Genomic DNA, 12429 nt, shown 5'->3' with positions numbered 1-12429 from the left:
CCAGGACCTTGAAATGCTTCTTACGAAGCCACTCCTTCGTTGCCCGGACGGTGTATTTGGGATCATTGTCATGCTGAAAGACCCAGCCACGTTTCATCTTCAATGCCCTTGCTGATGGAAGGAGGTTTTCACTCAAAATCTCACGATACATGGCCCCATTCATTCTTTCCTTTACACGGATCAGTCGTCCTGGTCCCTTTGCAGAAAAACAGCCCCAAAGCATGATGTTTCCACCCCCATGCATCACAGTAGGTATGGTGATATTTGGATGCAACTCAGCATTCTTTGCCCTCCAAACACGACAAGTTGAGTTTTTACCAAAAAGTTATATTTTGGTTTCATCTGACCATATGACATTCTCCCAATCTTCTTCTGGATCATCCAAATGCTCTCTAGCAAACTTCAGACGGGCCTGGACATGTACTGGCTTAAGCAGGGGGACACGTCTGGCACTGCAAGATTTGAGTCCCTGGCGGCGTAGTGTGTTACTGGTAGGCTTTGTTACTTTGGTCCCTGCTCTCTGCAGGTCATTCACTAGGTCCCCCCGTGTGGTTCTGGGATTTTTGCTCACCGTTCTTGTGATCATTTTGACCCCACGGAGTGAGATCTTTTATTTTTTTGAAATTTATTTTGAATTTTTTTTAGCCCTTTTTTCTCCCCAATATCATGGTGTCCAATTGTTGTAATAGCTACTATCTTATCTCATCGCTACAACTCCCGTACGGGCTCGGGAGAGACGAAGGTTGAAAGTCATGCGTCCTCCGATACACAACCCAACCAGCCGTACTGTTTCTTAACACAGCCCGCATCCAACCCGGAAGCCAGCCGCACCAATGTGTCGGAGGGTATTACAAGTCTGTGAGAGCCAGAAATCTTGCTTGTTTGTAGGTGACCAAATACTTATTTTCCACCATAATTTGCAAATAAATTCATAAAAAATCCTACAATGTGATTTTTTTCTCATTTTGTCTGTCATAGTTGAAGTGTACCTATGATGAAAATTACAGGCCTCTCTCATCTTTTTAAGTGGGAGAACTTGCACAATTGGTGGCTGACTAAATACTTTTTTGCCCCACTGTACATGACTTGTATAAATAAAAAGGTAACAGCAGCCAACAGACAGTTACGTCACAAACTTGCTAAGCTAATAGTTTGCATTGGTAACATGGTATCTGGCTCATTCATACCATCCTTTCTATCTAAAATGACAACAAAGAACATTGTACATGTTACGGTTGAAGGAGAAAGCGATTGGTTATTGTGTTCTCTGTATTGTGGTTGGTTAAGATGTAAATGGGGAGAGGGCAGTGCAGCCCCCCCCACCCCCCCGTTCGTCTCCAGTTCTGCAGCGTCCGTTCAGCCTCACCCTCACCACCGCCCCACATACTTCAGTGCCATTTGAACTATTGTGAGACCATGGTGAGGAAGAATGAATGGTGTGGGTTAGAAGGTTGAGACAGAAAGAAATGAAGAGGGCAGCATGTTTACCTTTAGCTGTTTAACGGTTGTTGTCATGACGGGACAGACACATGGAAAACAGATGGAAAACAAACACAACGACAAAATAAAGATTAAACAAAAATGAAAGAAACCTATTGAAAATAATTGCAGTACACACATCTAAAACATATGAAAGGTATAATTGCTATAAAAGTAGAAATCCAAATCAAAGGGCCATCAGCACAGGCAGGGTAGGTGTCATGGTGTCTGCTGACCAAGGCTGTTTGTAATGATAACACGGGATCAGACACGGGATCAGACACGGGATCAGACCATAGACACGGCACAATGTCTGACGGCTCAGACAGCAGAACACATGACTGAGCCGTCTCTTTGCTGATGGTAGGCACAGAAGGAATGTGTGTTTATTATCGACACAAACACACACAGAACCATGATTGGTTGAAATGCTAGATTTCTATAGCTTCATTCTCATTAAAAAGAGTCATTATCACTTCTACACCATTACTTGTTAGTCAAGCTGGTTTCCATGGCAACACACACACACACACACACACACACACACACACACACACACACAGTATTGCCATGGATGATTGTTCCAGTGTAGTTAACCCTGTGTGTGTTTAAGGTGTTAGGGGTTAAAGGAGTGTTTTAACCCTTACCCCTCTCTGCTGCTGCTGGCCTCTACAACAGAACAACGGGCAGAGTGAGTCTTTATACACACACACACGCACACACACACACTGCAAGGCACATCATTACAACACATGGACAGCAGAGGGTGCTGTTTCTCCTGACCTTCACTGGGTTCCCTGTCGGAGGTCATTCAGTGAGACAACACAGATTGTCAAACATACGCACTAATGAGAGTCATCAAATATATGTGTTACCCATTGAACGTGCAGTATGTGTGTGATACCCATTGAACGTGCAGTGTGTGTGTGATACCCATTGAACGTGCAGTATGTGTGTGTTACCCATTGAACGTGCAGTATGTGTGTGTTACCCATTGAACGTGCAGTATGTGTGTGTGTTACCTATTGAACGTGCAGTGTGTGTGTGTTACCCATTGAACATGCAGTGTGTGTGTGATACCCATTGAACGTGCAGTGTGTGTGTGATACCCATTGAACGTGCAGTATGTGTGTGTTACCCATTGAACGTGCAGTGTGTGTGTATTACCCATTGAACGTGCAGTGTGTGTGTGTGTGTTACCCATTGAACGTGCAGTGTGTGTGTTACCCATTGAACGTGCAGTGTGTGTGTTACCCATTGAACGTGCAGTGTGTGTGTTACCCATTGAACGTGCAGTGTGTGTGTGTGTGTGTTTGGCAGGGACACACACCTTGCTGGCCTTCAGGACATTGATCTGCTCTTCATTCACTGTGTCCTTGTTCTTCTCCAGAAAGCCATCACACTGGTACTGCACCTGGACACAACAGTTAGAAAATAAAGTCCTTTTGCTGACACTTTAATCCAAAGTGATTTTCAGAACTGTCAACTTTGACTAAGATTATCAATCAGAACCGTCAGCTTTGACTAAGATTGATAATCTGAGTCAAAATTGACAATCAGAACAGCATTAATTTTATTCATAGAGTGAACCCGCTCACTTCCCGCTCTCTGTAACCCGACACTGAGACAGAACTCAGCAGTACTGGGTCAGCCAAGACATCAACACACAGTGATCAGTACCTTGTCAGCGAAGTGCTGTATGATGAAGGCTTTGTTGGACATGCGAGGTTTCTCAAACAGAGAGCAGGTCTTCAGATGGGTGTTATACAGCTTCTGGGCCCACGAGTCATCTGAACCTTTAGGCATCTGGACACACAGAACACTGGTTCACACTAGTTACTCTGGATGTGTGTGTGTCTGTGTTATGGGTGTCTGTGTACGCCCCTGCATTACGTATTTGTGTATGTTGGCATGTATGTATGCATGTGTGCCTCTGCATTATGTGTGTGTGTGTGTGTGCCTACCTTGCACTCTTCGTCCAGCAGGTCGAGTACCCCCATCTTGGCCTCTATGAGGTTGATACATGGCTGGTTATCATAGAAGTCAATCAGAGTCCAGGGAATCTGCTCCTTCAAATACTCCTCCTGCTCCAGCTTGAACACATGCTGTAGATAGGAGAGGGGAGAGGAAAGGAGAGGAGGAGAGAAGAGAGGGGAGTGGAAAGGAAAGGAGTGGAGAGGGGAAAGGAAAGGGAAGAGGGCAGAGGAAAGGAGAGGGCAGAGAAAATGAGAGGGGAAGGGAGAGGGGAGAGGAAAGGGGAGGGGAGAGGATGGGAGAGGAGAGTGGAGTGGAAAGTAAAGGGGAGAAGAAAGGAGAAGGGGGAGAGGAGAGGAAAGGAGAGGGCAGAGGAAAGGAAAGGGGAGAAGAAAAGGAGGGGAGAGGAAAGGAAAGGGAGAAGAAAAGGGAGGGGAGAGGAAAGGAAAGGGGAGAGGAAAAGGGAGGGGAGGGAGAGGGCAGAGGAAAGGAAAGGGAGAGGAAAGGAAAGGGGAGAGGAAAAGGGAGGGGAGGGGAGAGGGCAGAGGAAAGGAGAGGAAAGGGGAGAGGGGAGGAAAGGAGAGGGCAGAGGAAAGGGGAGAGGAAAGGAGAGGGCAGAGGAAAGGGGAGAGGAGAGGAAAGGAGAGGGCAGAGGAAAGGAGAGGGCAGAGGAAAGGAGAGGGCAGAGGAAAGCAGAGGGCAGAGGAAAGGAAAGGGGAGAGGAGAAGAAAGGAGAGGGCAGAAGAAAGGAGAGGGCAGAGGAAAGGAGAGGGCAGAGGAAAGCAGAGGGCAGAGGAAAGGAGAGGGCAGAGGAAAGGGGAGAGGAGAGGAAAGGAGAGGGCAGAGGAAAGGAGAGGGCAGAGGAAAGGAGAGGGCAGAGGAAAGCAGAGGGCAGAGGAAAGGAAAGGGGAGAGGAGAGGAAAGGAGAGGGCAGAAGAAAGGAGAGGGCAGAGGAAAGGAGAGGGCAGAGGAAAGCAGAGGGCAGAGGAAAGGAGAGGGCAGAGGAGAGGGAAGGTCAGCATGTAGAGAGAGGATCACATTGTTACTCATGTATATGAGAGGAAAAGGGAGGGGAGAGGAGATGAAAGGAGAGGGCAGAAGAAAGGAGAGGGCAGAGGAAAGGAGAGGACAGAGGAAAGGAGAGAGGAAAAGGGAGGGGAGAGGAGAGGAAAGGGCAGAGGAAAGGAGAGGGCAGAGGAAAGGAGAGGGCAGAGGAAAGGAGAGGGCAGAGGAAAGGGGAGGGAAGAGAAAAGGAGAGGAAAGGGGAGAGGGGAGGAAAGGAGAGGGCAGAGGAAAGGGGAGAGGAAAGGAGAGGGCAGAGGAAAGGGGAGAGGAGAGGAAAGGAGAGGGCAGAGGAAAGGAGAGGGCAGAGGAAAGGAGAGGGCAGAGGAAAGGGGAGAGGAGATGAAAGGAGAGGGCAGAGGAAAGGAGAGGGCAGAGGAAAGGGGAGAGGAGAGGAAAGGAGAGGGCAGAGGAAAGGGGAGAGGAGAGGAAAAAGGAGAGGGCAGAGGAAAGGAGAGGAGAGGAGAGGGCAGAGGAAAGGGGAGAGGAGAGGAAAGGAGAGGGCAGAGGAAAGGGGAGAGGAGAGGGCAGAGGAAAGGAGAGGGCAGAGGAAAGGAAAGGGCAGAGGAAAGGAAAGGGCAGAGGAAAGGAAAGGGCAGAGGAAAGGGGAGAGGAGAGGAAAGGAGAGGGCAGAGGAAAGGAGAGGGCAGAGGAAAGGGAGGGAGAGAGGAAAGGAGAGAGGACAGAGAGAAAGGAGAGGGCAGAGGAAAGGAGAGGAGAGGGCAGAGGAAAGGAGAGGGCAGAGGAAAGGAGAGGTCAGAGGAAAGGAGAGGGCAGAGGAAAGGAGAGGGCAGAGGAAAGGAGAGGGCAGAGGAAAGGAGAGGGCAGAGGAAAGGAGAGGGCAGAGGAAAGGAGAGGGGAGAGGAAAAGGGAGGGGAGGGGAGAGGGCAGAGGAAAGGAGAGGGCAGAGGAAAGGAAGAGGAGAGGAAAAGGGAGGGGAGAGGAGAGGAAAGGAGAGGGCAGACGAAAGGAGAGGACAGAGGAAAAGGGAGGGGAGAGGAGAGGTCAGAGGAAAGGAGAGGTCAGAGGAAAGGAGAGGTCAGAGGAAAGGAGAGGGCAGAGGAAAGGAGAGGGCAGAGGAAAGGAGAGGGCAGAGGAAAGGGGAGGGCAGAGAAAAGGAGAGGAAAGGGGAGAGGAGAGGAAAGGAGAGGACAGAGGAAAGGAGAGGGCAGAGGAAAGGGGAGAGGAGAGGAAAGGAGAGGGCAGAGGAAAGGAGAGGGCAGAGGAAAGGGGAGAGGAGAGGAAAGGAGAGGGCAGAGGAAAGGGGAGAGGAGAGGAAAGGAGAGGGCAGAGGAAAGGAGAGGGCAGAGGAAAGGGGAGAGGAGAGGAAAGGAGAGGGCAGAGGAAAGGGGAGAGGAGAGGAAAGGAGAGGGCAGAGGAAAGGGGAGAGGAGAGGAAAGGAGAGGGCAGAGGAAAGGGGAGAGGACAGGGCAGAGGAAAGGAGAGGGCAAAGGAAAGGGGAGAGGAGAGGAAAGGAGAGGGCAGAAGAAAGGAGAGGGCAGAGGAAAGGAGAGGGCAGAGGAAAGGAAAGGGGAGAGGAGAGGAAAGGAGAGGGCAGAAGAAAGGAGAGGGCAGAGGAAAGGAGAGGGCAGAGGAAAGCAGAGGGCAGAGGAAAGGAAAGGGGAGAGGAGAGGGCAGAAGAAAGGAGAGGGCAGAGGAAAGGAGAGGGCAGAGGAAAGCAGAGGGCAGAGGAAAGGAGAGGGCAGAGGAGAGGGAAGGTCAGCATGTAGAGAGAGGATCACATTGTTACTCTGCATCAATAACCAAAGATATCAAACTATTTACATTGTTATTTTGGAATACTTTTACACACCAACAGGGTTATTTAGACAACGGCAACACAGGAGTTCAGTTTCAGACAGGACACACAGTTTTCTCACCATGTTAAACTGCTGTTGCAGTTTCTCGTTAGCATAGTTGATACAGAACTGTTCAAAACTGTTGATCTCAAACGTCTCAAACCTGGAGAGCAGAGGAGAGGTCAGAGTGACTGTCACACACACACACACACACACACACACACACACACACACACACACACACACACACACACACACACAACCCACCCATAGATATCCAGGACTCCTATGAAGGAGTGCTGTTTGACAGTGGCGCGTAGAGATTTGTTGACATGGTCCACGATCCAGTTGAAGACTTTGGCGTAGATGTGTTTGGCGAGCGCGTCGCGGGCATTGGAGGCTTGCAGCCGAGGGATGGGCTTGATGTAGGTCTCCTGGGCTGTCTTCAGCTTCTTGTGGCACAGCCAATGAGACATGTCCTGGTAGGTCACGCCCATCAGCTCACAGAACACCGTCAGGTGGCGGTTATTGGGCTGAGAGAGAGGGATTCATGGTCATGTCAATCAATTGCTCAATTCGTCTTTCTGCTATTCTTTCCATCTACTTGAACCTTCTTAACCATCTTGGAGAAGGTCCAAGGTCTCTCCCCTCAGACCTTCTTCTCCAATGGGTTTTGAGAAGGAGGTGAGGATAGAGGATGCAAGGAAGTGAGTCAAGAAGATTTGAGAAAGAGTCAATCATTAGGAGAGGTCAGAGGTTTAATAATAGAGGTTAGAGGTCAGAGAGGTTTGAGGTGTCTCCTTACAGGTATGATGCTGCTGTCAGAGTCTCGGTCCTTGATCTCCACGTTGCCCAGATGTAAGATGGCAGCCAGGACCTGGAACAGCCCCTTCTGGTTCAACTCGTTGATGCCTGAACACAAATACACACAAAACAATACTATCAAAATCAACACTACACTAAAAACCAAATGGGACTGAGAGTAAATGTGGTGTGGTGTGTGTGACCTAGGACAGTAGGGTAGCTTAGCGCTTAGAGCATTGGTCCAGTACCCAAAAGGTAGCTGGTATATATTACCTAGCAGTGAGAAGGAATGTCAGGTGTGTGTGTATATTACCTAGCAGTGAGAAGGCATGTTGTGTTGTGCACATCTCTTTAGCATCGTCGACTCCATCGATGACTGGGTTCCGGCCCTGATTGGTGCAGTGGAAGACATCAGCACTACCTGCATGGACGGACGCATGGACGGACACACGGACACACACACACACACACACAGTTAATCAGTAGCCTATAGAAAGTATTCTATTCAACTGTTTAGAGCAGCTGCCCAGGAGAGTACTGCTACATTAGGGTCACTGGGATCACACAGGGCCACATCCTGACCTGATGTGGGTGTGACACATTGAATACGCTTACTAATACGTGCACGCATAAACTGTGCACACACACACAAGACAAAGCCTTCTCTAGACTAAAGCAACCATAGCCTGTTACCTGGCAACTCAGGGCTGATATCACCGTGACATCACCTTCATTCTGGGGGTGTGTCTCTGCCAAGAGGCCAGCTGAGAGAGACTAGGGCAATGTGTGTTTGTGTGTGTGTGGCAGAGATGAAGTGTGTCTAACAGCGGCAGGGTAGCCTAGTGGTTAGAGCGTTGGACTAGTAACCGGAAGGTTGTGAGTTCAAACCCCCGAGCTGACAAGGTACAAATCTGTCGTTCTGCCCCTGAACAGGCAGTTAACCCACTGTTCCCAGGCCGTCATTGAAAATAAGAATGTGTTCTTAACTGACTTGCCTGGTTAAATAAAGGTTAAAAAAAATTAAAAAGTGTGTGTTCACAGGTGGAATTAAGGAATATTTTTATTTTGATGAGCAACTCACAGCCTTGTTAGATGTCTCTTTCTGCCTCACACCCAGCGAGAGAGCTAACATGATCTCTACCTCAGTCTATCTCAGCGGGCAGCTGGGCACCTCACACCCAGGGAGAGAGCTAACATGATCTCTACCTCAGTCTATCTCTGCAGGCAGCTGGGCACCTCACACCCAGGGAGAGAGCTAACATGATCTCTACCTCAGTCTATCTCAGCAGGCAGCTGGGCACTGCCTCACACCCAGGGAGAGAGCTAACATGATCTCTACCTCAGTCTATCTCAGCGGGCAGCTGGGCACCTCACACCCAGGGAGAGAGCTAACATGATCTCTACCTCAGTCTATCTCTGCAGGCAGCTGGGCACCTCACACCCAGGGAGAGAGCTAACATGATCTCTACCTCAGTCTATCTCTGCAGGCAGCTGGGCACCTCACACCCAGGGAGAGCTAACATGATCTCTACCTCAGCTAGGCAGCTGGGCACCTCACACCCAGGAGAGAGCTAACATGATCTCTACCTCAGTCTATCTCAGCGGGCAGCTGGGCACCTCACACCCAGGGAGAGAGCTAACATGATCTCTACCTCAGTCTATCTCTGCAGGCAGCTGGGCACCTCACACCCAGGGAGAGAGCTAACATGATCTCTACCTCAGTCTATCTCAGCAGGCAGCTGGGCACCTCACACCCAGGGAGAGAGCTAACATGATCTCTACCTCAGTCTATCTCAGCAGGCAGCTGGGCACTGCCTCACACCCAGGGAGAGAGCTAACATGATCTCTACCTCAGTCTATCTCAGCGGGCAGCTGGGCACCTCACACCCAGGGAGAGAGCTAACATGATCTCTACCTCAGTCTATCTCTGCAGGCAGCTGGGCACCTCACACCCAGGGAGAGAGCTAACATGATCTCTACCTCAGTCTATCTCAGCGGGCAGCTGGGCACCTCATACCCAGGGAGAGAGCTAACATGATCTCTACCTCAGTCTATCTCAGCGGGCAGCTGGGCACCTCACACCCAGGGAGAGAGCTAACATGATCTCTACCTCAGTCTATCTCAGCGGGCAGCTGGGCACCTCACACCCAGGGAGAGAGCTAACATGATCTCTACCTCAGTCTATCTCAGCAGGCAGCTGGGCACCTCACACCCAGGGAGAGAGCTAACATGATCTCTACCTCAGTCTATCTCAGCGGGCAGCTGGGCACCTCACACCCACAACATGACCTCTGATCTAACAGGAGCTCTACTGTAGTTAGTATGACCCCACAGTTAATATGACTCAATATGGCTGAGGTCTGTCCTCACATTTCTGTTTACAAATACACTGTACTACTTCCTCTACCCCTGTTACACATCTCACCTATATGATCTAATATGGTTGTCTATGATCACGGAGAATGACTGGGCGCCATTTTGAATGATCCATGTGTCATTTATTGAATTCAATAAATTGCCTGACGACTGATCCTGGATTTAATTCCACTGCTCTACCAATTGCTTCAAATCAAACCTTTTGCAAATCAAACCTTTTTGTCACATGCGCCGAATAGAACAAGTGTAGACTTTACCGGGAAATGCTAACTGACAAGTCCTTAACCAACAGTGTAGACTTTACCATGAAATGCTAACTGACAAACCCTTAACCAACAGTGTAGACTTTACCATGAAATGCTAACTGACAAGTCCTTAACCAACAGTGTAGACTTTACCATGAAATGCTAACTGACAAGTCCTTAACCAACAGTGTAGACTTTACCATGAAATGCTAACTGACAAGTCCTTAACCAACAGTGTAGACTTTACCATGAAATGCTAACTGACAAACCCTTAACCAACAGTGCAGTTCAAGAAGAGTTAAGAAAATATTTACCAAATAAACGAAAGTAAAAAATAATAAAAAATGAACACAAGAATAACGAGGCTATATACAGGGGTTCTGAGTCAGTGTGTGGGGGTCACAGGTTAGAGGTGACTTGTACATGTAGGTAGGGGGGAAGTGACTATGCATAGATAATAAACAGTGAGTATAGGTACAAGACAAATGGGGGGGTCAATGTAATAATCCGGTGGCCATTTGATTAGTTGTTCAGCAGTCTTATGGCTCGGGGGTAGAAGCTGTTAAGGAGCCTTTTGGTCATAGACTTGGTGCTCCGGTACCGTTTGCCGTGCGGTAGGAGAGAAAGTCCATGACTTTGGTGACTGGAGTCTTTAACAATGTTATGGGCTTTCCTCTGAGTCACCTTAATTAACTCTATGTAGGTAGAGTCACCTTAATTAACTCTACCTACACGTACCGGCACATACTACCTCAACTAACACATTGGTGCCCCCGCACATTGACTCTGTACCGGCACCCCTGTATATAGTCTCCACATTGACTCTGTACCCCCTGTATATAGCCTCCACATTGCACCCCCTGTATATAGTCTCCACATTGACTCTGTACCGGCACCCCCTGTATATAGCCTCCACATTGACTCTGTACCGGCACTCCACATTGACCCTGTATATAGTCTCCACATTGACTCTGTATCGGCACCCCCTGTATATAGTCTCCACATTGACTCTGTAGTCTCCACATTGACTCTGTTCAAACCGGCACCCCCTGTATATAGTCTCCACATTGACTCTGTACCGGCACCCCCCTGCACTCCCCTCTGTATATAGTCTCCACATTGACTCTGTACCGGCTCCCCCTGTATATAGTCTCCACATTGACTCTGTGCCGGCACCCCCGGTCGCCACATTGCACTCCCCCTGTATATAGCCTCCACATTGACTCTAGTCTCCACATTGACTCGGCACCCCCTGTATATAGCCTCCACATTGACTCTGTACCGGCACCCCCTGTATATAGCCTCCACATTGATTCTGTACCGGTTCCCCCTGTATATAGTCTCCACATTGACTGGGCACCCCCCTGTAGTCTCCACATTGACTCTGTACCGGCTCCCCCCTGTATATAGTCTCCACATTGACTTTGTACCGGCTCCCCCCTGTCTATATAGCCTCCACATTGACTCTGTACCGTTTCCCCCTGTATATAGTCTCCACATAGACTCTGTCTACATTGACTCTGCACCCCCTGTATATAGTCTCCACATTGACTCTGTACCGCTCCCCCTGTATATAGTCTCCACATTGACTCTGTACCGGCACCCCCTGTATATAGTCTCCACATTGACTGACTCTGTACCTGTATATAGTCTCCACATTGACTCCCCTGTATATATAGTCTCCACATTGACTATGTACCGGCTCCCCCTGTATATAGTCTCCACATTGACTCTGTACCGGCACCCCCTGTATATAGTCTCCACATTGACTCTCTGTACCGGCTCCCCCCTGTATATAGTCTCCACATTGACTCTGTATATAGTCTCCACATTGGCTCCCCCCTGTATATAGTCTCCACATTGACTACGTTTCCCCCTGTATATAGTCTCCACATTGCTACCGGCTCCCCCCTGTATATAGTCTCCACATTGACTCTGTACCGGCTACCCCCTGTATATAGCCTCCACATTGACTCTGTACCGGCTCCCCCTGTATATAGTCTCCACATTGACTCTGTACCGGTACCCCCTGTATATAGTCTCCACATTGACTCTGTACCGGCTCCCCCCTGTATATAGTCTCCACATTGACTATGTACCGGCTCCCCCCTGTATATAGTCTCCACATTGACTCTGTACCGGCTCCCCCTGTCTCCACATTATATAGTCTCCACATTGACTCTGTACCGGCTCCCCCTGTATATAGTCCCCACATTGTGTACTCTGCTCCCCCCTGTATATAGTCCCCACATTGACTCTGTACCGGCTCCCCCTGTATATAGTCTCCCCCTGTATATAGTCTCCACATTGACTCTGTACCGGCTCCCCCTGTATATAGCCTCCACATTGACTCTGTACCGGCTCCCCCCCTGTATATAGTCTCCACATTGACTCTGTACCGGCTCCCCCTGTATATAGTCTCCACATTGACTCTCTGTACCGGTACCCCCTGTATATAGTCTCCACATTGACTCTGTACCGGTACCCCCCTGTATATAGTCTCCACATTGACTCTGTACCGGCTCCCCCCTGTATATAGTCTCCACATTGACTCTGTACCGGCTCCCCCCTGTATATAGTGTTATTCTTTACTGTTCCTCTTTAGTTACTTGTTACTTTTATCTCTTCTTCTTATCTGTATTTTTTAAACTGCATTGTCGGTTAGTGGCTCGTAAGTGAGCATTTCACTG

The 12429-nt window shown here is 49.1% G+C and overlaps 1 protein-coding gene across 1 annotated transcript in view; it reads right to left on the bottom strand.

Annotated features, from left to right (window-relative positions):
- The window catches only part of LOC115126498 (unconventional myosin-Va-like), a 65829-nt gene that overhangs the window by 37373 nt on the left and 16027 nt on the right, over positions 1-12429 (bottom strand). Inside the window, 7 exon segments of the mRNA XM_065015779.1 lie at positions 2810-2893; positions 3160-3285; positions 3444-3584; positions 6396-6477; positions 6582-6847; positions 7120-7226; positions 7432-7539. Coding sequence (XP_064871851.1) covers positions 2810-2893; positions 3160-3285; positions 3444-3584; positions 6396-6477; positions 6582-6847; positions 7120-7226; positions 7432-7539 — 914 coding nt within the window.

The sequence above is a fragment of the Oncorhynchus nerka genome, unplaced genomic scaffold (assembly GCF_034236695.1).
Source record: "Oncorhynchus nerka isolate Pitt River unplaced genomic scaffold, Oner_Uvic_2.0 unplaced_scaffold_1278, whole genome shotgun sequence".
Classification (NCBI taxonomy): Eukaryota; Metazoa; Chordata; class Actinopteri; order Salmoniformes; family Salmonidae; genus Oncorhynchus; species Oncorhynchus nerka.
This window is presented reverse-complemented; position numbering and strand designations above follow the sequence as displayed.